This window comes from Drosophila sechellia, unplaced genomic scaffold, assembly GCF_004382195.2.
Source record: "Drosophila sechellia strain sech25 unplaced genomic scaffold, ASM438219v1 2R_2, whole genome shotgun sequence".
NCBI classification, from domain to species: domain Eukaryota; kingdom Metazoa; phylum Arthropoda; class Insecta; order Diptera; family Drosophilidae; genus Drosophila; species Drosophila sechellia.
The window spans coordinates 898,984-926,410 of NW_022611043.1; the positions used below are offsets into that span (position 1 = coordinate 898,984).

At 38.9% G+C, this 27,427-nt stretch overlaps 1 protein-coding gene across 4 annotated transcripts in view; it reads right to left on the bottom strand.

The window, feature by feature from the left end:
• Window positions 1-1,313: 1,313 nt before the first annotated feature.
• LOC116802443 (catenin delta-2) overlaps window positions 1,314-27,427 on the bottom strand; it is a 35,443-nt gene continuing 9,329 nt past the window's right edge. For 2 of the 4 annotated variants that reach the window (XM_032726920.1, XM_032726921.1), the window contains exons 2-4: window positions 26,156-26,968; window positions 7,815-8,371; window positions 5,736-6,708 (exon numbers count right to left, since the gene is read on the bottom strand). In XM_032726920.1, the coding sequence (XP_032582811.1) occupies window positions 5,774-6,708; window positions 7,815-8,371; window positions 26,156-26,961 (2,298 nt within the window). In that variant the 5' untranslated portion in view covers window positions 26,962-26,968 and the 3' untranslated portion in view covers window positions 5,736-5,773. Of the gene's footprint in view, window positions 2,287-3,392; window positions 3,612-5,735; window positions 6,709-7,814; window positions 8,372-26,155; window positions 26,969-27,427 lie in introns of those variants that run through there. The other 2 variants (XM_032726923.1, XM_032726922.1) reach the window with 2 other exon arrangements.

Consider the following 27,427-nt stretch of genomic DNA (forward strand, 5'->3'; position numbering starts at 1 on the left):
TATTGATTTTAGTGAATGAGATTCTGCATCGATGTTATATGTACAAGTAACGAAAGCGATTGACGACTTAATTACAGAACGAAAACCTGAACGCTAAGCGAGAATACCAGCGCGAGAGAACAAATTAATTTAGGTCTTGCTGGCTGAGTGACCCGAATAATATGTTTCCTTCACTAAAATGGAGAACTTCACCGGAAAACTGGAAAGGAAAACTGGAACTTTACGGTTGAATATCGAAGATTCGGACACATGAAACCAACCAGTGGTTTCAAGGCCAATTCGTTTTGATAACTATTCATCCAACTTCATTCTGAGCATACCAACAAATCATAAAACGACATGTTGCATGCCAATTCCATTGTCCAAAATTAACTGTTTGCAATCATGCTCCGCATCCGAACGAACAAATACATGATCACATTGAAAATGTATCGAAATACGTACGTCGATTACCATTTTTATCGGTGAAAAAGAAAAAACCATCTTTTGGTCTCTGGTGCGGAAATGATGCAAAAAAAATTGCTCACGGAAATTCTCGATACAGAAATAGTCAAACAAGTCAACTAATAGTGACAGTGTTCCGACCTTAGGTTTGTCTGGATGACACAAAAGGATCAGTTATAAGTTGGGACCGTCCATCCCAGAAAATTAAAACGTCAAATCCGCCCAGATATTTGATCTATACGGGCATTTTACCCCGTAGTAGTATTTATGCAGCCCATACTTGGGTGGGGTCGACTGTTTGAGCTACATCGCTGATCTGCAAACTTTAAATGCAATACATTTTCATAGGCTCATATCAAAAACTAAAACAAACAAGGCACACATTCGTGAATGCATCCGAGGAAGCGTACGGATTAGCATTACGAATTAAAGCCAAGTACCATAAAAGCCTATGATGGAGTTTTATAAAAAATTTCAAACATTAAAATATTTATATACCTCAGGAAGCAAATATGATCAATACAATAATTTATATTTGGCACTACTTTTACAATAGATTTTAAAATTTACTTGCTAAAATTAAAAAAGGTGAGGGGCAGAATAAAAGTACACCATTTTAATGTGTTTATTTTAAATGACCGATTAAATCTACGAAGTTTTTTTAATTTGTTTTGCTATTTGAAATTTTAATAAAACCATTTGTATTATTAAAACTTGGATATTCTTATTTTATTTATTAAATTATGTGATTAGTGCTCTAAATATTTTTTTTAATATGATATTTTACAATTAAGTTGAGTAAATTTAGCAAAACCAATTTTGCTATTGGAATATAAGTTAATATTATTTAAACTTTGAATTCATTTATGTATTTTTAAATACTTTAATAATAAAAAAACAACCAATTTTATAGTTGTTTTCTAACCATTTCTGAAAGCATTGCAGATTCATTAGACATAACGGCACCACTGGAATCGTTAGCACCATATAATGTGCTTGTTCCGCGTTGAATGGTTCTGTCCTCATAGCGAGTACGTCCCTGTGAAGCCATCGGTCTATTAAGTGTATTGTTTACGTTATTCGGTGAACTTGGTGGAGTATTATGTGCAGTAAAATGTTTACTAACAAAATCTTGCTCTTTCCATCCATTTTTTTTATAAACGTCTCGCAATTCATTATGTTGCCACATGGTGTATAAAACTTGACTTGCAAATTTCAACACACAGGAGGTATATTTTTCTTTCCGTTTTGTTATGTTCATAAGTCTATCTATCCCACCCGAATCCAATAGGGAACGGGAAAACTCTGGATTTTTTTTTATAACCTCATTAATTGTTGCTAATACAGCTGTGATTGTATCATCTGATGTATTTTGGTCATGTTGTACATTTCCAGATGGAAGTTTCTGAACTAAGTCGCGCATTGCGTACTTTCCAATTAGTTCTTTGTTGCGTTGATCTATAGCTAAATTGCGCAGTGCTGTGGCGACTGCACAAACTACGCGATCCACTTCCATCCTAAGAAGCTCAACAAGTATCGGTAGACCTTTCTCTTTACGCACTGTTGCGCGAATATCAATACTGGGTTGCCAATAGCATGCAGACAAATTTTGAATAGCTCCAGCAGCGGCTTCAAGTGTTTCTGGATTAGAACAACTTTGCAATAATGACAAATAGTATTGAACTACTTCAGGTTGCCATAATTGTTCATATCCCTTGTTTAACTTGTTATATGTTACAGAACTTTTAGAATAGTCAGCGGAAATGTTGTATTCGTTGAGAGCATCGGAATTATTAGCTTCTTTTTTTTTTTTATTTGTTCCAAAACAGCCCAAATTTTCTCCTAAAAATAAATAGGAAATATTTATATTTCAATAATATTATATTTAATAATATAATATAATATAATAATAATATATATAATATAATAATAATAATATATATAATATAATATAATAATATATAATAATTGTATCATTTTTTATTTTGTAATTGTACATTTTTTATTTGTCAACCATTCACCATTTTTCTTATAGGTAAAAGCGACAAGCACTTAAAGATTGAAAGGTTAAACATGGAAAGGTTTCAGTTTTTGGGACGAAAGATGGTTATACCCGTTACTCGTAAAACAAAAGAGTACAGTAGTTTCTTTGTATGTAACAGGTAGAAGGAAGCGTTTCGGACATCAAAATATATATATTCCTGATCAGGATCAACTGCCCTTTCCGTATGTCTGTCCGTCCATTTGAACGTCGAGTTTTCAGGAACTATAACAGCTAGAAGGTTAAGATTAAGAATACAGATTCTAGAGACAAGCAAGCGCAAGTTTTTTGACCCTTGTTGCCACGCCCACAAACTGCGTAAAACTGCCAAGCCCAAAATTTTTGCAAAATGTTTTGATATTTTTTCATATTTTTATCGATTTTACTTTTTCTTCATACGTTTCAACCAATCTTGGATACTGTTTTACTCTACGATTAACGAGAATACTTTTCCACCATTGCGGGCGTGACAGCTTAGTCCGGTTTGCGGACGTTGTACTCGGACGTTGATACAGATTAGGACTATAAATACTTATATGGAGACAAATATCTCCTTTACTGCGTTGCCATTTCTGACTTAATCAAGCAAAAAGATAAGATATTTTTTTAAATATTTTTATTAGTCTTGTAAGTTTCTATTGATTTCATAAAAAAACTTTTTGTCACTCTAACGCCCACTAGCCGCCCATTTTTTGTCATTATATTTTCCAATATCTCCTGAAATATTATAAAATTTTGTGTTCTCACTTCCACTAGCTGAGTAACTACTAATCGGGGAACTTGACTATAGCATTCTCTCTTGTTTTTCATTATTGACATGAAGTATCTATATTTTTCGCAAATTCGATTCATACATGAGTAACAGCCGGGAAATATAAACAAAAATAAACTTTTTTTATTTATTTACCTTTAGATGATGATGGAATAACTTTTTCTGGTGTTATAAAGGGATGTTTGTCGTAATTGGGATCATCAACTTCTTGACATCGGTATGAAAGATTCCGAAGTATACATACGCAATTTTCTACAGTTTTATTTCCAATATTATTTTTCTCAATTGATGTTCGCACAACATAAAGAAGGCATTCAACTAAGTGCTCACAATTTCGAAGACATCCTCTTGCATGTTCTCCAGCTGTCACTTTATAATTTCATCCAAATCAAGTTCTTGGAGCTCGTTAAAAATTGTTCTAAATGTTTGTTTAAGCTCAACGATCAGCTCCAACTTCACAAGAAGATCAAACTCATTACACAAAATAAACGCAGAACTTGACAAACAATCCGCTAATCTTTCCACTCGATTATTATTTGCAGACGCCATTAAAATGTCATCCTAAATTTTCAGCAGCCATGGCAACAGCAACAACAACAAAACGGCAGAAACAGCGACTTGAAATTCAGTTCAAGCGGGAAGATGAGTGCAAAGAAGAATTAGCGGCAGCTTCCTATACTTGGTTATGTACGCGCACAAATATTCTTTATGTATACCCAATCTCGCGTAACCAACGAAGTTACTTGGTCACTGCCTTTAACTTTGCCTTAATATTGCAGACACAAAATGTTGTCCAAAAACGCAATCAGCAACAACCGTGAATTATTTAAAGTTAAAGCTTAAAAAGCTTTGTATCACGTCGTGGTCACCAAATGTTGATCTAATAAGATTTTTTGTTAGCTATTTTAAGCAATCAGGGACAATGTTTTTGTATAGAGATTTCGAACGATATACTTTATTGGTGTACAATGATTCGAAAGCGAGGGATCCGAAAGTCATACACTATTCAAAGATAGGATAATGATAACAAACCCCTTAAGGCATTTTGGTAAAACCAATGGCAACTAAACTGCTAAAGACATTGTTGACGTTACACGCTTTTTTATTAGCTATTTTAAAGCAATTAAAAAGCGAGGTTATGTAGCGATTTCAAACGATATGTTTTTATTGATTTTAGTGAATGAGATTCTGCATCGATGTTATATGTACAAGTAACGAAAGCGATTGACGACTTAATTACAGAACGAAAACCTGAACGCTAAGCGAGAATACCAGCGCGAGAGAACAAATTAATTTAGGTCTTGCTGGCTGAGTGACCCGAATAATATGTTTCCTTCACTAAAATGGAGAACTTCACCGGAAAACTGGAAAGGAAAACTGGAACTTTACGGTTGAATATCGAAGATTCGGACACATGAAACCAACCAGTGGTTTCAAGGCCAATTCGTTTTGATAACTATTCATCCAACTTCATTCTGAGCATACCAACAAATCATAAAACGACATGTTGCATGCCAATTCCATTGTCCAAAATTAACTGTTTGCAATCATGCTCCGCATCCGAACGAACAAATACATGATCACATTGAAAATGTATCGAAATACGTACGTCGATTACCATTTTTATCGGTGAAAAAGAAAAAACCATCTTTTGGTCTCTGGTGCGGAAATGATGCAAAAAAAATTGCTCACGGAAATTCTCGATACAGAAATAGTCAAACAAGTCAACTAATAGTGACAGTGTTCCGACCTTAGGTTTGTCTGGATGACACAAAAGGATCAGTTATAAGTTGGGACCGTCCATCCCAGAAAATTAAAACGTCAAATCCGCCCAGATATTTGATCTATACGGGCATTTTACCCCGTAGTAGTATTTATGCAGCCCATACTTGGGTGGGGTCGACTGTTTGAGCTACATCGCTGATCTGCAAACTTTAAATGCAATACATTTTCATAGGCTCATATCAAAAACTAAAACAAAAAAGGCACACATTCGTGAATGCATCCGAGGAAGCGTACGGATTAGCATTACGAATTAAAGCCAAGTACCATAAAAGCCTATGATGGAGTTTTATAAAAAATTTCAAACATTAAAATATTTATATACCTCAGGAAGCAAATATGATCAATACAATAATTTATATTTGGCACTACTTTTACAATAGATTTTAAAATTTACTTGCTAAAATTAAAAAAGGTGAGGGGCAGAATAAAAGTACACCATTTTAATGTGTTTATTTTAAATGACCGATTAAATCTACGAAGTTTTTTTAATTTGTTTTGCTATTTGAAATTTTAATAAAACCATTTGTATTATTAAAACTTGGATATTCTTATTTTATTTATTAAATTATGTGATTAGTGCTCTAAATATTTTTTTTAATATGATATTTTACAATTAAGTTGAGTAAATTTAGCAAAACCAATTTTGCTATTGGAATATAAGTTAATATTATTTAAACTTTGAATTCATTTATGTATTTTTAAATACTTTAATAATAAAAAAACAACCAATTTTATAGTTGTTTTCTAACCATTTCTGAAAGCATTGCAGATTCATTAGACATAACGGCACCACTGGAATCGTTAGCACCATATAATGTGCTTGTTCCGCGTTGAATGGTTCTGTCCTCATAGCGAGTACGTCCCTGTGAAGCCATCGGTCTATTAAGTGTATTGTTTACGTTATTCGGTGAACTTGGTGGAGTATTATGTGCAGTAAAATGTTTACTAACAAAATCTTGCTCTTTCCATCCATTTTTTTTATAAACGTCTCGCAATTCATTATGTTGCCACATGGTGTATAAAACTTGACTTGCAAATTTCAACACACAGGAGGTATATTTTTCTTTCCGTTTTGTTATGTTCATAAGTCTATCTATCCCACCCGAATCCAATAGGGAACGGGAAAACTCTGGATTTTTTTTTATAACCTCATTAATTGTTGCTAATACAGCTGTGATTGTATCATCTGATGTATTTTGGTCATGTTGTACATTTCCAGATGGAAGTTTCTGAACTAAGTCGCGCATTGCGTACTTTCCAATTAGTTCTTTGTTGCGTTGATCTATAGCTAAATTGCGCAGTGCTGTGGCGACTGCACAAACTACGCGATCCACTTCCATCCTAAGAAGCTCAACAAGTATCGGTAGACCTTTCTCTTTACGCACTGTTGCGCGAATATCAATACTGGGTTGCCAATAGCATGCAGACAAATTTTGAATAGCTCCAGCAGCGGCTTCAAGTGTTTCTGGATTAGAACAACTTTGCAATAATGACAAATAGTATTGAACTACTTCAGGTTGCCATAATTGTTCATATCCCTTGTTTAACTTGTTATATGTTACAGAACTTTTAGAATAGTCAGCGGAAATGTTGTATTCGTTGAGAGCATCGGAATTATTAGCTTCTTTTTTTTTTTTATTTGTTCCAAAACAGCCCAAATTTTCTCCTAAAAATAAATAGGAAATATTTATATTTCAATAATATTATATTTAATAATATAATATAATATAATAATAATATATATAATATAATAATAATAATATATATAATATAATATAATAATATATAATAATTGTATCATTTTTTATTTTGTAATTGTACATTTTTTATTTGTCAACCATTCACCATTTTTCTTATAGGTAAAAGCGACAAGCACTTAAAGATTGAAAGGTTAAACATGGAAAGGTTTCAGTTTTTGGGACGAAAGATGGTTATACCCGTTACTCGTAAAACAAAAGAGTACAGTAGTTTCTTTGTATGTAACAGGTAGAAGGAAGCGTTTCGGACATCAAAATATATATATTCCTGATCAGGATCAACTGCCCTTTCCGTATGTCTGTCCGTCCATTTGAACGTCGAGTTTTCAGGAACTATAACAGCTAGAAGGTTAAGATTAAGAATACAGATTCTAGAGACAAGCAAGCGCAAGTTTTTTGACCCTTGTTGCCACGCCCACAAACTGCGTAAAACTGCCAAGCCCAAAATTTTTGCAAAATGTTTTGATATTTTTTCATATTTTTATCGATTTTACTTTTTCTTCATACGTTTCAACCAATCTTGGATACTGTTTTACTCTACGATTAACGAGAATACTTTTCCACCATTGCGGGCGTGACAGCTTAGTCCGGTTTGCGGACGTTGTACTCGGACGTTGATACAGATTAGGACTATAAATACTTATATGGAGACAAATATCTCCTTTACTGCGTTGCCATTTCTGACTTAATCAAGCAAAAAGATAAGATATTTTTTTAAATATTTTTATTAGTCTTGTAAGTTTCTATTGATTTCATAAAAAAACTTTTTGTCACTCTAACGCCCACTAGCCGCCCATTTTTTGTCATTATATTTTCCAATATCTCCTGAAATATTATAAAATTTTGTGTTCTCACTTCCACTAGCTGAGTAACTACTAATCGGGGAACTTGACTATAGCATTCTCTCTTGTTTTTCATTATTGACATGAAGTATCTATATTTTTCGCAAATTCGATTCATACATGAGTAACAGCCGGGAAATATAAACAAAAATAAACTTTTTTTATTTATTTACCTTTAGATGATGATGGAATAACTTTTTCTGGTGTTATAAAGGGATGTTTGTCGTAATTGGGATCATCAACTTCTTGACATCGGTATGAAAGATTCCGAAGTATACATACGCAATTTTCTACAGTTTTATTTCCAATATTATTTTTCTCAATTGATGTTCGCACAACATAAAGAAGGCATTCAACTAAGTGCTCACAATTTCGAAGACATCCTCTTGCATGTTCTCCAGCTGAACTGACATTTCGTAAAACTCCAGAAGCGTTTCGAAATACTGTAGAAAAGCATGTTTCTCCACAACAAACTGCATCCCAACCAGAATGTGGCTTAATAACGCTGCAAACTACAGCAATGAGCGCTTCATCAATAATTGACCGTTTCAAGTCTTCACAGGAAGACATATTCCACAAAACGCCAGTCACCAATTCTTTTACTTCTGTTTCTTGTGACCGACATAAAAGATGTACCAAAGCTGCTATTCCACCAGCGTTCTTTATTCCACGTTTGTTTTCATCATTTTGTCTTCCGTAAGATAAATTACGTAAAGCACCGCAGGCATTTCTGAAACAAAAAAAAAAGGTCTTAACTTCCGACATATATGAAAATTATAAACGTAATTTAAATAAATATATAAATTCGACAATCTTTGACAATCTAAAATCGATAATCTTTTTCTAAAGTAAAAAAAATCGAACAATGTTTGTTGAGCTAATAAACTTCTTTATTAGCGATTTTAAAGCATTAAAAATACGAGATTCATTTAGCGATTTAAATGTTTTTATTGGTTTTAGCGAACGAGATTCTGCGTCGATGAGATATGTACAAAATAACTACAGCGTTGCAGAGCGAACAGCAGAATGCTAAGCCAAAGGTGTAGGCGCGAGAGTACTAGAAAGAGAGCGAGAGAGGGGAGCTTAGATAAGGAAAGATATTGCTGCACAGCTGAGGTGCCGCAGAGTTTAACTATCTCCAAAGATGGTATATTTACAAAGTATAAAGTAAGGTATTGCTAGCGGCTGCGCGACCTGACATACTCCATCTGTTGAATGCGTGTCTTTCAACAGATGTCTTGAGGGGTAGCATATACAGCAGATCAGATCGCTGGGAGATAAACTTGATCCACAGGGCACGTCCGACTGCGTATGCCGCTTTCTTCTGTACAAGAGAGGCGTGGTGGGTTCCACTCTGACCTTACCAGCAGCGCTCCACCTCCGGGCATTCTTACAGGACCGTATCCACCGGGGGCTGTTTGATTGGTGCTGCGGGTCCTGATTGGAATAAGGGTGTTGAAGCGAGGGAGGCTACTGCTGCAAGGCTGTTGCTGCATTTCCTATCCGGGATCGGCGGTAGCTTTTGAGAGTAGCTGAGTGGTCCCTGGCCACTTGTTGACCCACAACCCCTTAAAGGTGGCGGTGGCATTACGTAAGGTGGTTTAACCATTCCACCGGGTCCTACTTGTGGCGCCATAATCTCGGGGGCATGCACCTGGAGAAATAAACGTCAGCATAGTTGCCATCGGAAATTTCCAGTGAGGGAATGGTTTCCAGCGCAGTGTCCCACATCATGTCTGTCGTAGATGCTGCAGCTTTTTTATGTTGGTGAGGTCAGGAGGGCTATCTATTATCGCCGTAAACATGAAAAAAGTTCAGCCAGTTAGCAAAGCCAGTTGCAAGCTCAAGAGGGGGCAGCGACGGTGCGCTATTTCGGAGTGAACGCAGCTAAAGTCCATAATCACACGGACAAATGGCGTCAGTAAAGGCATTTGTTGCGCGACGCACTTTAAAATCTCCCCCCGAACTGAGGACTAAAGCGTTAAAAGAAGATTAACAAATTTATCACTCAAATTAGTTTCATTTTCATCTAAATCAAGTTTTTCAAGTTCGCTCATCAGCCCCAACCTCTCAAGAAGAACAGAATGGTCAAACGAAGCTAACGTTCTGCATTGACAAAAAATCCGCTAGTCGTTCCACTATTTAATATATTGCAGTTGCCTTGCGCTTTAATAATGTCACCCTGTTTGCATCAGCGATAACGTTTCCAGAATGGAGACAGCAGCCAATGGAGACAACAACGAAACGGCAAAGACAGCGATTTGAAATTCGGTTCAAGCACGAAGATATGCGCAAAGCCGAATTAACGGAAGCTTCCGTTGTTTGACTATGAAAGCGTAGCCAACGGGTTTACTTCTAGTGTTCACTGCCTTTAATTTTGTCCGAATATTACAGACAGCAAAACGGCGTTGTCAAAATATTTATTCTCATTTATGTTTATTGGAAAAGAAAATATTTTTTTATTTGGGCAACCAATTAGGCGTCAGTTAATAGAATTTTTTATTTGCTACTTTCGGAGTTATATAAAAGCGATTTAGTGCCTAACGATATTGAAGGTTTATTTGTTGTTTAATCGAGATGATACGCAACTTAATTATAAAGTGAAAGCTAATGTGGCAGCATATAAGCAATGACTTTAGGAACTATTAGCGCCAGCGAGGCCCCACAAATTCTATAATTTGGAACTATCGCTGCGAATATGGTTTCATGGGAGCAAGATACCCTGTTTTTCCACTCTTCATCTACCTTGAAAAATTCGTTAATTTCTTTGCGTTGATTATCGCATAATATCCACCAGTCACATGTATCGTTTCATATGTACACTGCGAGCTTTCCTTGTACTTTCCACGATTTAGCGAACTGGATCTTGCCCCACGGCTTGAATTTTGAAAATTAAAGAAGCTCTGTTTTAAATGCCGCAGTCCCACGTATATGGTATCGTTAGCATTGCACGCTGGTTCATGGCTCAACGCATCCAAGAAAAGGGCTAATTATGTTTAAGGCATGTAGCTGCTACTGCCTTTCAAATTCAGGAGGTAAATTTTCATATACACCCAGAGGACTTTCCTATTGCTCTCAAGACCATTTTTGGTTGGGGGAAGTTGAAGGTTCGAACCCGCTTGTGATGCTCACCCTGTTTCAGCGGTTACTCATCAAGTGGAATTTGACATTCTGGCTCGGTCATTTATGACGATGGCCAGCATTGCCGAGATCCGCGCCATTATAAAGGACTTCAAGGTGTCAGTCGTCGAAGTCCGCGCTGGTGAAGACGCAGGAGCTTTCCGCGGCTATCGCTACACACAAGGTGAAGGTACGAGCATTCGGCGAAGCTTCGCTGGGCACCAAACAGCCGTATTTAGCCTGCCCGTCCCCAAAGGGGAGACAGTCTCAAAACCCAGCCGCATTAAATTCTCTGTGCCGGATCCGCGAGATGAGTGTCCCGCCACGATGCTATAGCTGCCTAGAGATGGGCTGCATTGCAAGTGAATGCAAGAGCCCAATAGGCAGGAGTGTTAGGTGCAAATATTCGGGACACAAGACTTCAGGGTGCTCCAAGAAGCACAGTTGCTTTGTTTTCGTCGCTTTCGACCACAAAGCATCAAGCAGGTGGCAAATAATGCCCCTCGGAATGCGGGTACTCGCAGAAACCGTCTTCATGCAACTAATTAAACTTTACATGAATCATTTCGGGGTGGTGCAGGAGCTGTGCACCTAGACCGTCTGCAATCTAAAGGCAGAGGTGGCTCTTCTTAGCGAGAGGTACAGGGTTAACCCTTGTGGCAAGTGGGTTTCAGACCGAAAAGGAAGAAAGCACCCATATGTGTATGCGGGGAGGTCGCAACGAAGGTAGTCTAGGTAATGGCAGATTTGTCTGTGAAAAGGTAGGCAGGATCTGGATCTATAGCTGCTACCTGGAACCAAGCCTCTGCCTTAATGCGCTCAACAGCGTCATGGACGACCAGCTGCAATATACGAGGACGCAGTAACGTCGTAGTCGGAGGGGACTTCAACGTGTGGGCACTGGAGTGAGGCTCACCACACACAACTCCTAGAGACATCAATCCATAAAGCATTCGCTACGCTGAACGTTCCTGACCGAGGAATGTGACGAGGAAGACGTACCGAAGGCACCACACCGCCGTTTTCTGGTGGAGGGACGAGATTGCCGTATAGAGCATCATCGGCCTACGCGCTAGGACACTCGTCTCGTGGCACCTCTCGCCAGGAAGATTGTCACGAGGAGTATAAGGTCGTGAAAAGGGCATTCAAGAAGGCGATTAGAGCCAACAAGCGCGAATGCTGTCTACAACTTGGTGAAGCGGGAACGTGTCAAGTGGAGACGAATTGCGGCCGGTCACGGAGCCCGAGTTCCTGGCGGTTGCGAGGAACCTTAAAGCCAAGGTACCAGTTCCTGATCGGATCCCAAACAAGGCAACCAAGCTGTTGTCAATACACCCGAAAAGGGCCGCCGATTTATTCAATAAAAGTCTAAGCGAGGGAAAGTTTCCCAAAGGATAGAAACTCCTAATCCCGGACAAGCCAGGCAAGACCCGGTAGAACCATATTCGTACAGACCTATTTGCCTGCTGAACACGATTGACAAGGTCTTTGAGAAGGCGATTGCGGCGTGGCTTGAGCAATAGCGGCAGCGGGGGGACTTCCTCCGAGCCAGTACGGATTCCGAAAGGGATAGTCGACGCTAGACGCGATCTCCACGGCTGTGAGCGGTGAGGACAGCCTTTGCCTTTCGCACAATATCGGACGATGCTGCTATAGTCATCGCTGGGCAGGTTTACCTTGGAGAACTAGTGCGGGTGAAGACCCACGAAGGACAGCGCCCCATAACGCAAAATCTGAGGCAAAAAAGGCCACCAGGAGGCGTAGCCTAGACAACCGGCAAAACGCTTGGGACAACTCTTCCAAAGCACCATGGGCTGATCCCAAAAGTGGAGCCCTGGGTTAACAGGAAGCACGGCCAGATTGACTTCTACTTTACTTTAAGTGCTGAGTAGACACTGCTGCTTTCGGGGTACCTTAAACGCTTCGAGATGACGACTGTCCCATTCGATCTCCTGAACTCAAGGACCAGTACGAGGGTTTTTTGGGCGACTATCTACACCGGGGCCATAAAGAACAGCTTACACCAGATCAGGTAGAGCAAGATGGGACCGGATCCTAGAAGCATTAATTAGCTTCGGGGTGCCAGCCTACCTAGTCAGGATTATACGCAGCTACTTCTCGGAACGGGTTCTACTCTGCGAGACGTCAGGAGTCTTCAGGCACCAGATCACCGGTGGAGTCCCGCAAGGCTCGGTTCTTGGCCCGCTTCTACGGAACGCCATGTATGACGGGATACTTCGCCTACCGCTGGTTGGGAGGAGCGAGATCGTAGGCTTCGAGGACGACGTGGCTTTGCTCGTTGTTGACAAGCATCCCGGTAAGACTGAGGAAACGTCCAAAAAAAACATCAGGGCCATTGAAAAGTGGCTCAGCTCAATGAGGCAATTAGGTACCTGGGAGTCATGATAAACACCAGGCTTTCGTTCCGAGAACACCTAGCCTACGCTAGCTCGAAAGCAGCAGGAGTAAATCGGGCGTTATCAACCATAATGTTGAACACCCGAGGCGCAAAACAGGCGAGTAGACGGCTGCTGACGAGCGCCGGCCGCGCTACTATGCTATATGCCGACCTGGTGTGGGCAAAAGCGCTTGAAATAAATAGCTACGCTTAGGGCCTTTGGGTAACATTTAACCCATAGATTGACGGCACTACGTATCTGCTGCGCATTCAGAACAGTTTCCAAAGAGGTGGAATTGGTGATCACAGGAATACCGCCTCTAGACCTATTAGCGCAGGAAAACAAAGTGGTCAACTAAACCAACGGTGGAAGCCTCTCCTCCTGCGCCAAGAGGTCAATACGAGCAGAAGCAAGGCAGCGCACCCTGGAGACATGCAGCACAGGTGGAGCAACGGTCTAAAGGGCCGCTGGACGCAGCAGTTTCTAATTCTCAAGCCGTGGATAGAACGAAATAACGTCCCATTCAACGCAGCTGATCAGTGGGCACGGTTCCTTTCGCAGCTATCTGCAGCGGTTTGGACAAGCGAAAGGAGATCCCTGTAAACCGTACTTGGCAGCAGACTGAATGCGGATAATCTAGTCCTATTCATGCTGCAGGAGGAGGTGGAATAGCAAGCGGTGAAAAGCTTCGCCGCAGCGGTAACAACAGAGCTCAGCCGAGAGAGCCAGAAGGGTCCACGATTGAGCAAATCTTGATCGTCCGCGCGAAGCAATGCTTCAGGGCCATACCGCGGGGGGTTCTGTATTTGCCTCCAAATTGTTATTCTGTTTACTTTTGTTCTAATAAATGTTAAATGTCTAATAAACGAATTACAAAAAAAAACACCAGCTCAGATAGAGGAAAGCTCAGTTTTCTATTATTTTTTATTACACTAACCTTAAACGCATTGTTTGGCGCAAGAACGAGACCGACCCACTGCTTCATTTTCGCCTGTTGCCGTTCTCATTTCTGGCGGTTAGAGTTTTAAAACTACTGGCCGATGACCGAATCATTCTCGGGAGGTGCTATTCTTGGAAAGTGTCATTCTCCAGGGGGCTATTCTTGGGAAGTGTCATTCTCCGGAGGTGCTATTCTCGGGAGAATACCGTCTTAAGAGCTTTGAGAGATTTTGTCGTCAAGAGTCCAGAGAACCCAGAGAAGAGAGAGGATCCAATCCTGCGCAAAAGCCCAGGATTCCAAAATCATGGACTGGATAGATCAGGGGCACGAAAAAGGGCTTCCCGTAAAGGAAGACCCACTCTTTTAAACCAACAGACAGGAAGTCAAGAGTGCGCCTCGTTAGAGAAGGCCTACAATCAAAAGGAATTTAAACAAATTTCCAAGGCCTCCGAGAATACAGCCAATATGATCAACACCGTGAAAGTAATCGACCACAAAAACGAGATCCTAGGTGTACTCAATGGCCAATGTCATGAAACGATTTAATTAATTGCCCCTGGGCAGATAAATAAAGAAATATACATTTAAAACAAGAGAGAATACTATAGTCAAGTTCCCCGATACTCAGCTAGTGTGAATGTAATCGCTAAATTTCATATCCCAGTTTTCTGGGATATCGATGGGTATTGGGGAATAAAATGAGAAAACATTTAAAAATTGTTAAAAGAATGGGCGTGACAAGTTTGGCGGCTTTATGGCTTTAGTGTGGACGTTGAAAAGATTTTTAACAAATCGATAAAAATTTACAAGACTAATCAAATTATGAAAAAATGTCGGAAAAATTTTTAAAAATGTGGGCGTGGCACTTTTAGTTTAGGGCGTTAGAGTGGGCGTGGGAACATTGGTCAACAAGCTTTCGCAGCGTCTATATCTCTAGAATCTGTATGCATAATCTCAACCTTCTAGCTTTTATAGTTCCCGAGATCGAAACGTTCATACGGACAGACGGGCGAACGGACGGACAGATGGACATAGCCATATCGACTCGGCTATTAATCCTGATCGAGAATTTATAATGTTTATATAGTCGAAAACGCTTCCTTCTACCTGTTATATCCTTTTCAACGGGTATAATTACATAGCGGACGCTCTATCCCACCACTTGAGGAGACATACTTGAGTCAATAAGTTTTTATTTATTTATTTTATTATTATAACACATCACTTAAATCTATAACGATATTATGACCAGAGAAAAAGCTGAACAATATTTGATAGACCGTTTTTGCGGAAAAAAAGCGTTGTATATTTAGAGTGAAATCACCCGCACGCACACAAACTAACCATAAACACCAAATAAACAAACATTTTATGAAACTCGATTTTGTTGAAAAACATAACCAATTGTGCAGAATTTAAAAAAATCATCTTGAAACAGAAATCTTTAACGATATTATGAGCTGAAAAAAAGCTGAACAATATTTGATAGACCGTTTTTGCGGAAAAAAAAGAGCGTTGTATATTGAGAGTGAAATCACCCGCACGCACACAAACTAATCATAAATACCAAATAAACAAACATTTTATGATTTTGTTGAAAAACATAACCAATTGTGCAGAATAAAAAAAAATTCATCTTGACACAGAAATCTACAAAGCTTTTCAGGGAGACTTACTAGTTCTCTAATAGCCGGCTACTTATCCAGAGTATAAATGCAGTATTTGGAATCCGTCAAAAACAGAGCATATCCATTCTACACCCACAACTCCCCAACCATACACACATAAACAATCACACACACACATTAATGGCTAAGTACAAAATGTAATCAAAGATCGAGAGCCCTTCGAGCATCATGTTCCAAAGTCTAGACTCTGTGGCGAGACAACTTACCCTAAACATCCTTGGCGAGCCAATTGAAATAACAATAACTTCCGCCCACACAATCGTCTCAGGATTCTCCAATTACTCCTATTTTTCGGGAGCTCCTCTCTTTACGGGAGAATAGACTCCTCTCTTTTCGGGAGAATAGAGGTAGATAACTTTATTCTCTTAAACTTCGCTCTTAAGCTATCCCAATCTGCCTATATAAGCCCAAACATGTCCCCATACAGTAGTTCAATTCTGAGTACGTTATCAATCGCGACAACCCTGCAAAGTTCACTTCAACTTCGAAGTCCATTATCCAACCTAGTGATAATCCAAAGGCTCTAGTTCTTCCTTTATTGAAATGAATATAAACTTTTAATAATTCATAAAAAACCCAACTGTGTTCTTTTTTTATTAAACTCTCGGTCTAAATTCGTAAATGGCGCAGTCGGTAGCATAAATAGGAAAAATTGTTCGAGTTGTTTACAAATATAAATCTAGTGACAAAAGATCCTTGTACGACCAAGCGTATCTTTTAAGATTGAACCACGGAAAAATTGTGCGAGTTGTTTACAAATATAAATCTAGTGACAAAAGATCCTTGTACGACCAAGCGTATCTTTTAAGATTGAACCACGCGAATTTGCGCTAAAGTGAACATAAAATCGTAATACAATTAACTCTTTTTATCCGCAAAAGAACTACGTATAATCTCAAACCTCAAACACTCAATAGTCAAACCTACTGCATACGGTTAATAAAAGTGTAAAAACAAAAATAAAAATAAAATCATCAACCTTGGCAACTGAGCAAGTCAAACTGTTATCGGAATCCCATCTGAATCAAGTCTTAAGCCAAATTAGGCACATACGAACATTCAGCGGTAATACCCAAGAACTCAGTGCCTTTTTCCGAAGGATCGAGTTCATACTTCAGCTCTATCCATCAACGGACACCAGGCAAAAGTGTCGCAATTGAGATGCAGGTGATGGTCAACGAGTATCCCAGTTATCCGGAGCAACAACCTGGCCAACCCTAATGAATGCGCTCATTAGCGAATAAAAAACCCAAACACCATTTGAAGAATTACTCCGTCGTCTTTACAACACACCCTTCAGCGGAAGTATCCGTAAGATCGTCGAAGAGTTAAAAATGAAGTCGTTCACAATATCGAATAAATTTATGCTAGAAAATGATATCAACAATACCGTATTATACACAAATGCATTAAATAATACAATTTAAGATGTAATCATGAGAAAATTGCCCGATAGGTTATTTATGACTCTTGCTAAATTTGACATTACGACAGTATCTAAACGCAAACAAAAGAAGGTGTATACGAAATAACTTTCAATGACAGAACAAGACCCCAAAATAATTCCAATTCTAACAAAATCCAACCCCAAACCTCTAAGAATAAGGGAAACTATCCAAATTTCGTGAACAATGCTATGCATAACACAATTACGTCAAATCCAAGCACTACTCCGAGACCCTGCGAACTAAATCCAAGGTTAGCAAGAGAGCTCGCACAAAAATTAAATACAGGTAGAGTCCAGTATCCATTAAATTTTTAACACAGAAGTAATAGTGCCCCAAACCCTCCCGTCAAAAGACAGAGAGAAAATGATAGTGCCCAATACAGAATGGATACAGGATGCGAACATTTTCTTCAACCAGCCTCGGAATCAGAAAGCGATTCAGAGAAGGGGGAAACCCATTCTTAAAAATTACAATGAATAATATTACTCTTAAATGCTTAGTAGACACTGGTTCGTCAATTAATATTATGAAACAAAATTTCTTTAATATCCCAATTAAACCTTCTAAAGTAAATGTCCACACTATTAATGGCAATATAACATTGAACCAAAGCCTTTCATTGCAGTCAAGCAAACTTTGTCCCATTAAACAAACATTCTATATTCACAACTTTTCAGAAAAATATGACTTACTATTAGGTAGAAACTATTCAGAACCAACTTACACTCAAATTAATTATTCAACACAAACAGTCACTATAAATGGCTACACATCCAAACAGATGAGTCCAAGGCTACCAATGAGTGCCTCAGGTCATCTAACCCAGAGGAAACCCAAACACACACCAAAAAAGGAGAAAACCCTCCGGGAAACTAAGCGGAAACCCTCCTTAAATTCAGACGAGTCAAAGGTTATCAATGAGTGCCCCAGATCATCTAATTCAGAGGAAACCCCTCTACATATACAGAAAAAGGAGAAAAACCCTTGAATACCGTGATATTCAGTACAAAGAAGATGAAACTTAGACCTTTACAAGTACGATTAAACTTGGATTTTGATGACCCTTACTTGACTAAAACCTTATTTATTTCGTTAGTCCGTCCGATTCTCGAGTACGGATCACCTGTTTGGAGTCCACAATACGCAGTCCACTCGGACCGCATTGAATCGGTCCAAAAATACTTCTTACTTTTTGCCTTGCGGCGCCTAAATTGGGATGCAAACCGTATATCACCTCCTTATTCCAGTAGAATAAGAATTTACCGTCCCTAGCTAACCGTAGAACTATGCGTGGAACAGTCTTTATTTGTAAGCTTATTCGTGGGGATGTTGAGAGTCCCGACTTGATTGTCGGTTGCAAGTAGATTTACTAGAAACTATATAGCCCTTATCTTAAATAATTGTAGATCTAATTATGAGTTGCATGACCCTTACAGAGTTTTATGTTCTGACTATAATAGACTTTATCCTATTATCTGTAATCTTGACTCTCTGCCGCTCTTAAAGCATTCGATTTTATCTTTTCTATTACATAATTAGATCCTACTTACACTAATATTTAACATAGTTATTTCACATTATATTCATTTCCTCGGTCGGTTGGGCGGGAGGTGTGGCCGTGGGACCCGTGCGTTAAAAAAAAAAAAAAAAAAAAAAAAAAAAAAAAAAAAACATTCTATTCATATAAAACACGAAGACCCTATCTATAAAAAACCATACAAATACCCCCAAACGTTTGATCAAGAAGTCAATGAGCAAATCAACAAAATGTTGTTCTCCAATTTGGATTGTGCAAAAGAAAAGTGATGCTTCTGGTAAACCAAAATTTCGATTAGTCATAGACTATTGTAGTCTGATTGAAATAACCATTGACGACAAATGCCCTATTCCAGTAATGGAGGAAATATTAGACAAGCTTGGACGCTGTCAATACTTCACAACCATTGATCTAGCTAAAGGTTTCCATCAAATTCAAATGGACCAGCAATCAATATCCAAAACAGCATTTTCAACAAAATATGGACATTAGGAACTCGTATGCCTTTTGGTCTGAAAAATGAACCAGCAACATTTCAACGCTGCACGAACAATCTCCTAGAATACTTAATTTATTAAGATTGTTAAGTTTATTAAGATGATATTATCATTTATTCCACTTCATTGGAAGAACACATAATGCCACTAAAAAGGTATTTGATACGCTACAATCAGCTAATCTAAAATTGCAACTTGATAAATATGAATTTCTGAAGAAAGAAACAGAAATTCTCGGTCGCATTATCACAACAGACGGTATAAAACCAAACCCTAACAAAATAAATGCAATTATTAATTTTCCACAACAAGACAACACACGCAAGTAATATAGCCATAGGTGCTGTATTATCCCAAGAGCATAAACCCATGTGCTATGCAAGCTGAACTTTAAACGATCACGAACTTAACTATTCGGCTATAGAAAAATAACTATTAGCTATAGTACGGGCAACAAAATATTTTAGGTCCTACCTATTCGGTAGAAAGTTCGACATTTTAAGCGATCATAGGCCACTTGTATGAATATGAAATTACAGAGATGGAAGATAAAACTTATCGAATACGATTATACTATTCAATATCTACCCGGTAAAGAAAATCATGTAGCTGACGCTGTATCTAGGGTTCAAATTCAAGAAAACTTCCTAGGAAAAGACAACCCAGTTTTCCTTTCCACAGCAGCTACTGTGCACCTGTGCACAAGAAGACAACCAAAATCACATTTCAATAACAGAAAGACTTCTTAATTATTATAACAGACAATTCGAATTTATAAAAGACAATTTTGACGACGTCCAAATAATAAAATATTTTCATAAAACCAGAATTAAAATCAATTATAAAGAAATGACTGAACCCTTGAAAAGATAACATTAAATAATACTTCTGCACTAAGAAAAGTGTTATTTACTTCCCTAATGAAATCGACCTTCAAATATTTCAAAATGCGTATATTCAAATAATAAGTCCCGACAGTTTCACTAAAACTATGAAAACCATTAGTAAACTAATAGACATTTAAACATATGCCAAATTCAAGGAAATCATTCTCAAAACACATAAAGAATTATTACACCCTGGTATAGAAACACTTACACTTCAGTTCAAAGAACTTTACTATTACCCTGATTATCAAAAACTTATCCAAAACATCATAAACGAATGTGAAATCTGTAACATCGCTAAAACTGAACAAAGAAACACAAAATTAACCCCTGAAACAACCGCAGAAACATTTAGTCCCAGAGACAAGTATTTCATGGATTTTTACTTTGTAAACAATAAACAATTCCTATAATATATTGACATTTATTCTAAATAGCCTCCCTGATAGAAGCAAACAGTAGAGAGCATGATACTCATGTTATGCCTCCTATCGACAATTAACACACAATACCTAGAAATAACCCCTATCCAGGTCAAAAACGGTTACCTAATCTTTCAAACCGGATCAATAGATTTACCGATAAACCACGAATATCATTACATATCCATTAACTTAACTAAAACAGAAAATACTTATGAAAAACTTAATAAATTAACTCAACCTTTTAATACCTCAGCACAAATACAGTATCTAGTAGAAAAACTTAACAGAGAAATGAACGGTATACGAATTGTAAAACGTAGTAAACGCGGTCTTGTTAACTTTATGGGAACAATTTACAAATGCTTATTCGGTACTTTAGATCAAGAAGATAAAGAATTATAACAAAAAATAGCCGACATCTCTAAAAATAATGTACAAACAAGCGAACTTAACCACGTAATAGAAGTCATTAACCAAGGTTTTTAGCTATTGAGCTTTTTCAATAGCTGTTGCGAATAATAAAAAACCGAAGAAAGTTTGTTTTTATTACGACAGTTTTTATTTTGCGAATTGTTATTCTTTTACGATAGCGATAGATGAATGCGTAAGTTTGGTCTTTTCCGAAACACGAAGAATTGGCAACTGGCGGGCAGACAGCCGAAATGCAGCGCCCAAGCTTAACGTAGGTAGCTAACAACAACAAACAAGGAATGAGCGCCGTACAGATAAATGCGTGCGAGAGCAGCGGTTTGCACTATGGGCATCGCAACTGCTACCACTGACTAATTTGGCTTATAATATTAAAGAATATGAGATATCATGCGGCTGGAAGCTTGGCTTCCAACAGAGTCCTCAAGGGGAAGCAGACACAGCTTGTTCACTGCCCGCCTTATTACTCCAGACGCGGTCCTCAATTCTGCAACTCGAGCGACGCCGTCCCTGCCAGGAATCAACTGCATGACTCTCGCCAAAGGCCATCTCATTGGAGGTAGATTCTCGTCCTTAACAAGAACGACGTAGCCCACGGCTACGCCAGGCTTTGGGGTGCGCAACTTGGAGCGCTGCAGAAGTGAATCAAGATCAACATCAATGCTGTTTCCCTTGCTGGCTGAAGAAAGAACGCGTGAAGCTATTAAGGCGCTACCGCAAGGGCGCGCGCAGCCTCCAGACACAACCCAGCCCAGACGAGTTTTTTGAAGCAGGGGCAGTCCTGGCAACAACTTTATCTGACCTACGCACAGCAGCTCATAAAACAGGCTAGCTCCTATTAACAGGTCAACACGTTAAGCTTTATAAAAATCCGGGTCGGCGAGCTGCATGTTTTCTGGAATCTTCCAGTCCCCAATGTCCACATTAAAACTTGGCTGGCGATCCGTTATATTGGGAGCGATAACTGCTGTTATGCTCGTTGAGAAATCCGAAGTGACAGACCGAATCGCAATTCCTACCGAGAATCCATCAGTCGCGAAATTGGAATCCCCGATTCCAGTGACGGAGTCGGACGACCTCGACCTCTTAAGTTGCAGTTGATTTGCAAACCGAGAGGTGATCAAGTGCCGTTGAGAGCCAGAATCTAACAAGGCCCTGCAGGGAACGAACAGTCCCGACCGATTCTGCACTAGAACGGTTGCAGTGGCTAGCAGCACAGGGTCACTACCGAGATCCTGGGCAATTAGAACAGAAGAAGTCGAAAGCGGGGCAGAAGGCTCAGTGTGGGAGCTTGAAGACACCGGAACATGTGGCTGCGAGGAAGGCGGATCATCTAGATAGAGCAGCGTATGATGCCTGATTCCACAGGTGCTGCAGCGGCTCGAGCTGCATTGCCGTAGCTGATGACCTGTCTTTAGGCAATTTAGGCAAAGTGCTAGTCTCTTTGCCTCGCGCAGCCGATCTACTGGCGCTAAGTCTCTAAATTGCGGGCAATAATATATGGCATGCTCTGCACTATGGCAAAGCATGCAACCAAGAGAAATTTGGGTGGTAGCAACTAGTGTCGAACGATCTCTGCCCACCTGAACGCCTGGCGCATAGGTTGCCATTGCGCAATCCACGGCCTCCAAAGTCCTACATCGCTGCTCCAGGAATGCAGCCATCGATTCCTACGACGGAATAAGGTTGGCAAGGACCGGATCCTCCAGGCGCTCCTCCAGGCGCTCCTCCCACTTAGCTTGGCTCGCCGCATCCAGCTTTTGCAGCAGCACTTGAACTATGATGCAGCCAGAGATTTGCTCAGTGGTGCCCAAACCCTTCAACGCACGAATGTGAGCGTTAAATTTGTCCGACAATTCCCGAAGCGATACCACTGAACCATTCCGTACTACCTTTAAACCCAGAATCTCGGTGATGTGCGCCTGAAAAACGAGATGCCGATTATCAAACCTTTTTTGAAGCAACTCTAAAGCCGCTTCGTAATTGCTGTTTGAAATCTGATCGGATAGTTTCCAGCGCTGAATCCCTCAAACACTACCGCAGATGTTGAAATTTCTCAATGTTGGAGAGCTCCGGATGGCTGTCGATTATGCTCGTGAACACGGAGTAAAAATCCGCCCAGTTTGCGTAGCCTCCGCCAAACGTTGGCAGCTGCACGGGCGGCAACGGCATCGGCCGCGGCTGCGTTTGAGGACCACTACACTGGTGGGGCACAACACCTTCCGCAAGCGTTGAGTGCGGCGCGAAATGCACATTGCGTTTGGCTATTTCCGCGCGCACACTAGCCTTGAATTCAACGATGAATTCATCGAAAGACTCGCTCATTTCACTGCCAATTTCGTCGAAATCCAATTCCTCCAGTTCTGTATGCAGAACATTGAAGGCACTTTGCAGCTCATCAATCTGCTCCAGCCTCACCGTAAGAGTGGGTTCGTCGTATCCGCTTAGCGTCTCATTAGACAGCGACGTTTGTAGCCTCTGCAACCTGCTGAACAGCGCATTGGCTTTTCGCTTTAAAAAGGTCACCCTGTTTTTTTCACCTTCAGCGGGCATAGTAACAAATCGTCTTTAATTCGGTTCAGCGGGAAGATGAGCACAAAATAGATGCCGAAAATGCAAGCGGAGTCAATGCACGCAACGATATATGTAGCAATGTATGTATATATGCAATGCTAGCTCGCTTAAACACAGCCACTATCACCGAAATCTCCACTCACTTGTCCAACCGATTGCGATTTAATGTATTTATATTTATTTATAAACGGGATAAGTGCATTAATTAATGCATGCAAATTAACACGATCACGTCGGGGTCACCAATGTTTAGCTATTGAGCTTTTTCAATAGCTGTTGCGAATAATAAAAAACCGAAGAAAGTTGGTTTTTATTACGACAGTTTTTATTTTGCGAATTGTTATTCTTTTACGATAGCGATAATTGAATGCGTAAGTTTGGTCTTTTCCGAAACACGAAGAATTGGCAACTGGCGGGCAGACAGCCGAAATGCAGCGCCCAAGCTTAACGTAGGTAGCTAACAACAACAAACAAGGAATGAGCGCCGTACAGATAAATGCGTGCGAGAGCAGCGGTTTGCACTATGGGCATCGCAACTGCTACCACTGACTAATTTGGCTTATAATATTAAAGTATAATATTAAATGAGATATCATGCGGCTGCTTGACTCAACACAAGGAATCGAATTGACCATTCATTTAAATAATAAATCATTTTCAACTTACAACAATTCACTGAATACATTGAAGACATAGGGCTTGGTTTGCAACTGACACGCTTAGGTATCTTTAATCCAAAACTTTTAAAACACGATTCATTAATTCACATAAATTCTGAAAAACTTCTTAATATTAAAACTTCAGCTTGGCTTAAATCTGATACGAACGAAATTCTGATAATATGCCACATTCCAAGAGAAATAACCAAAACCCCCGTTTTTAAAATAATACCCTACCCAGACGGAAAATGTAACATACTAACCGAAACAATACATGACAAATATTTTTCACACAATAATCAAACTTACACGGCAAGTTCTCAAAGCTTAGTTGTAAATAAATATATAACTGGTATACTAAACCAGGTCCCAACACAATCTAGATACAGTAAAACATATTCTAATTTTGAAATAAAATATGTAGAACCTAATATAATCACAACTTGGAACCTTCCCATGACTATCCTAAACCAAAACTGTAACAATAGAGAAACTATAATATAAGGCAATAACATGATAAAAATTTTATCTTAATTGTAAAATTTTAAAATCAAACCCTAAAAAAATGAAATCTTATAAGTCTTGAAACAGACAATACTGCACCCCCCAATACCCCTGTATTGTACCCTAATCTAAACGCCTGAGGAGAGGCTTTTTCTTAAGGATGGGGAAGTAACATATCCATTCTACACCCACAATTCCCCAACCACACACACTATTGTAAACAATCACACACTCACATTAATGTCTAAGTACGAAATGTAATCAAAGATCGAGAACCCTTCGATTAAGCTTAGCTGTCATTTACGCACAGCAAAGTGCAAAAGTCCGAAATCTAGACTCTGTGGCGAGCCAACGTCCACGTCCCCTAAACATTCGATCACTTGGAGAGGCGACTGAAATAACAAAAACTTCCACCCACACAATCGTCTCAGGATTCTCAAATTACTCCTATTTTTCGGGAGCTCCTCTCTTAACGGGAGAATATACACCTCTCTTTACGGGAGAATAGACGTTGATAACTTTATTCTCTTAAGCTTCGCTCTTAACCTATCCCAATCTACCTATATAAACTGAAACATCTCCATAAAGTAGTTCAGTTCTGAGTACGCTATCAATTGCGAAATCCCAGTTAAGCCCACTTTAATTTCGAAGTTTATTATCCAACCTAGTGATAATCCAAAGGCTCTGAATTCGTATATATAGTAGCATAATATGCTTCACATATTATGCTTACATAAGCATTATACATACAATCTTGCACCGCACATACAATACATAAACACACGAAACAAGAAACCAATTCACATTTTTGCTTACACCTAAGCGCATGATTTGTTGTGCAATCATATCATTCTATTTGTACACATATAAAAAAACCAAACCCCACAAATATGCTGACTAGGCATTTCCGTTTCTCACAACTTACTTCGAGCCGATCAAAACTCTGTACATTTAGTCTTAAGCTGAGATTTCTTAAATAAAGACGTTTTATTGTTCCTGTTTTCGATTTAAAGTTGGTTCAGCGTTGATCTTTGTCTTTGTTATTGGCGGATCATTTATTCGACTGACAAATTAATAACTACGTAAGTATATATATATTAGAGAAAAATAAAAGTTGTAACATAACCGTATTTTTGGAGTCTTCTTGTTGTAAGATCTCACTCCCGCAATTAAAATAAATCTTTCCTTAATCATCACAAGACAATAATATTTATATAATATAATTTTTTAAAAGTTAATGTTATTATATACATAACTTCTTGTTAGAAAGACCATTTTATATTGCTGTAATCATGACTGCGGACAACAACTTACAAATGCTCTAAATTGATAGTCAGGAAAAACTTCTATGAACGTTTAAGACAGTGATATTTATTACATTTCTTGTATTTAAAGATTTGTACTTACTTATGTATTTCCGGAGAATCATAAGATAGCAGTCGAACTAATGGTGGTATACCTCCCAGAGATCTTGTACGTTGCTTGTTTGGATCATCCATGTAGCACAAATGCTGTAGATAGGCTGCTGCATTAGCTTTTATAGCACTACTCGGGTTGCTTAAAAAGCTTATTACTTCTGATAGATTTGGATCCCGCCATCTCATTGTAGAACAAATATCATTTTCTGATCCTTCTATGTAATCATCCTTTTCTTCCAATCTCTGCGGCACAGTATTTATAGAGCTCATGGCGAATTGAGGTAATTTAAATTCAGCTGAACTTTTAAAGGTTCTACATTGGGAATCCGCAACAGCTTCTGCTCCATTTAGGTTATCATTAAAAGGCCTTCCAGAAAATGGTTTAATATTTGAAGTCGAGTTTTGAATTCCTGTATAGTTTGCATCCGACGTATAGCAGTAAGGTACGACAGCTTCAGCGGTGTACTCAGAGTCTATTCCACAAGTTAAACCAGCTACACCATATTCGGATGTATCCTCATATTGACCCCCTTGTACATATCTCACTGTTGTAGCTAATGGATGGTTCTCTATGTCTGGAATGGAATTGTCTGTCGTCTCAATCTTATTTTGAGAGCAGTGCGGCGCAACTTTTGTTATTGCACCTATTCCTGTGGGCTTTGTTATATATAACGGAGTGCTTGAATATCCTGATGCCGAAAATTGATCATAATTTGGAAAAGACGCAAATTGGGATTGCATGTTTGCAGACTCATGCGTCAATGAAAGGTCCATGTTTATGTGAGTTGAATTCATATTTAAACTGAAAAGGGAGTTAAATTTCATTAATATACGAACTCTTGGCATATTTAAAGACTGTCAGTCCAATCTAGATGTAATTTCGATTGGTTTGGAGTTCAAACCAAATGATTACCTGCCAGTACTTACAATATGAATTGCAATAATTTATTGTACTGGCTACAGATCAGGCTCCAGGCTCTCTCAAATTTTTGTTCAAAAGCCAAAGAGCGGAGAGCTCTACAACAAGCAACAGACTCCTGGTCATGTATGTAGTCCCACGGGAAACAATTGCAGTCCTAAGCCCCAATAAAATTCTGGCATTTATACAGTGCATTGGACTTCAGGGGGATCTTTGAGTCATGAAGGGGTAGTACAATAGATCCGACTGGGTCGCAGTACACCTACAAGCCCATTAAATAATAATAAATTAAAAAAATTTAAAAAAATTTAAGGAACCTTCTGCATCTTTTAACCTTCTTCC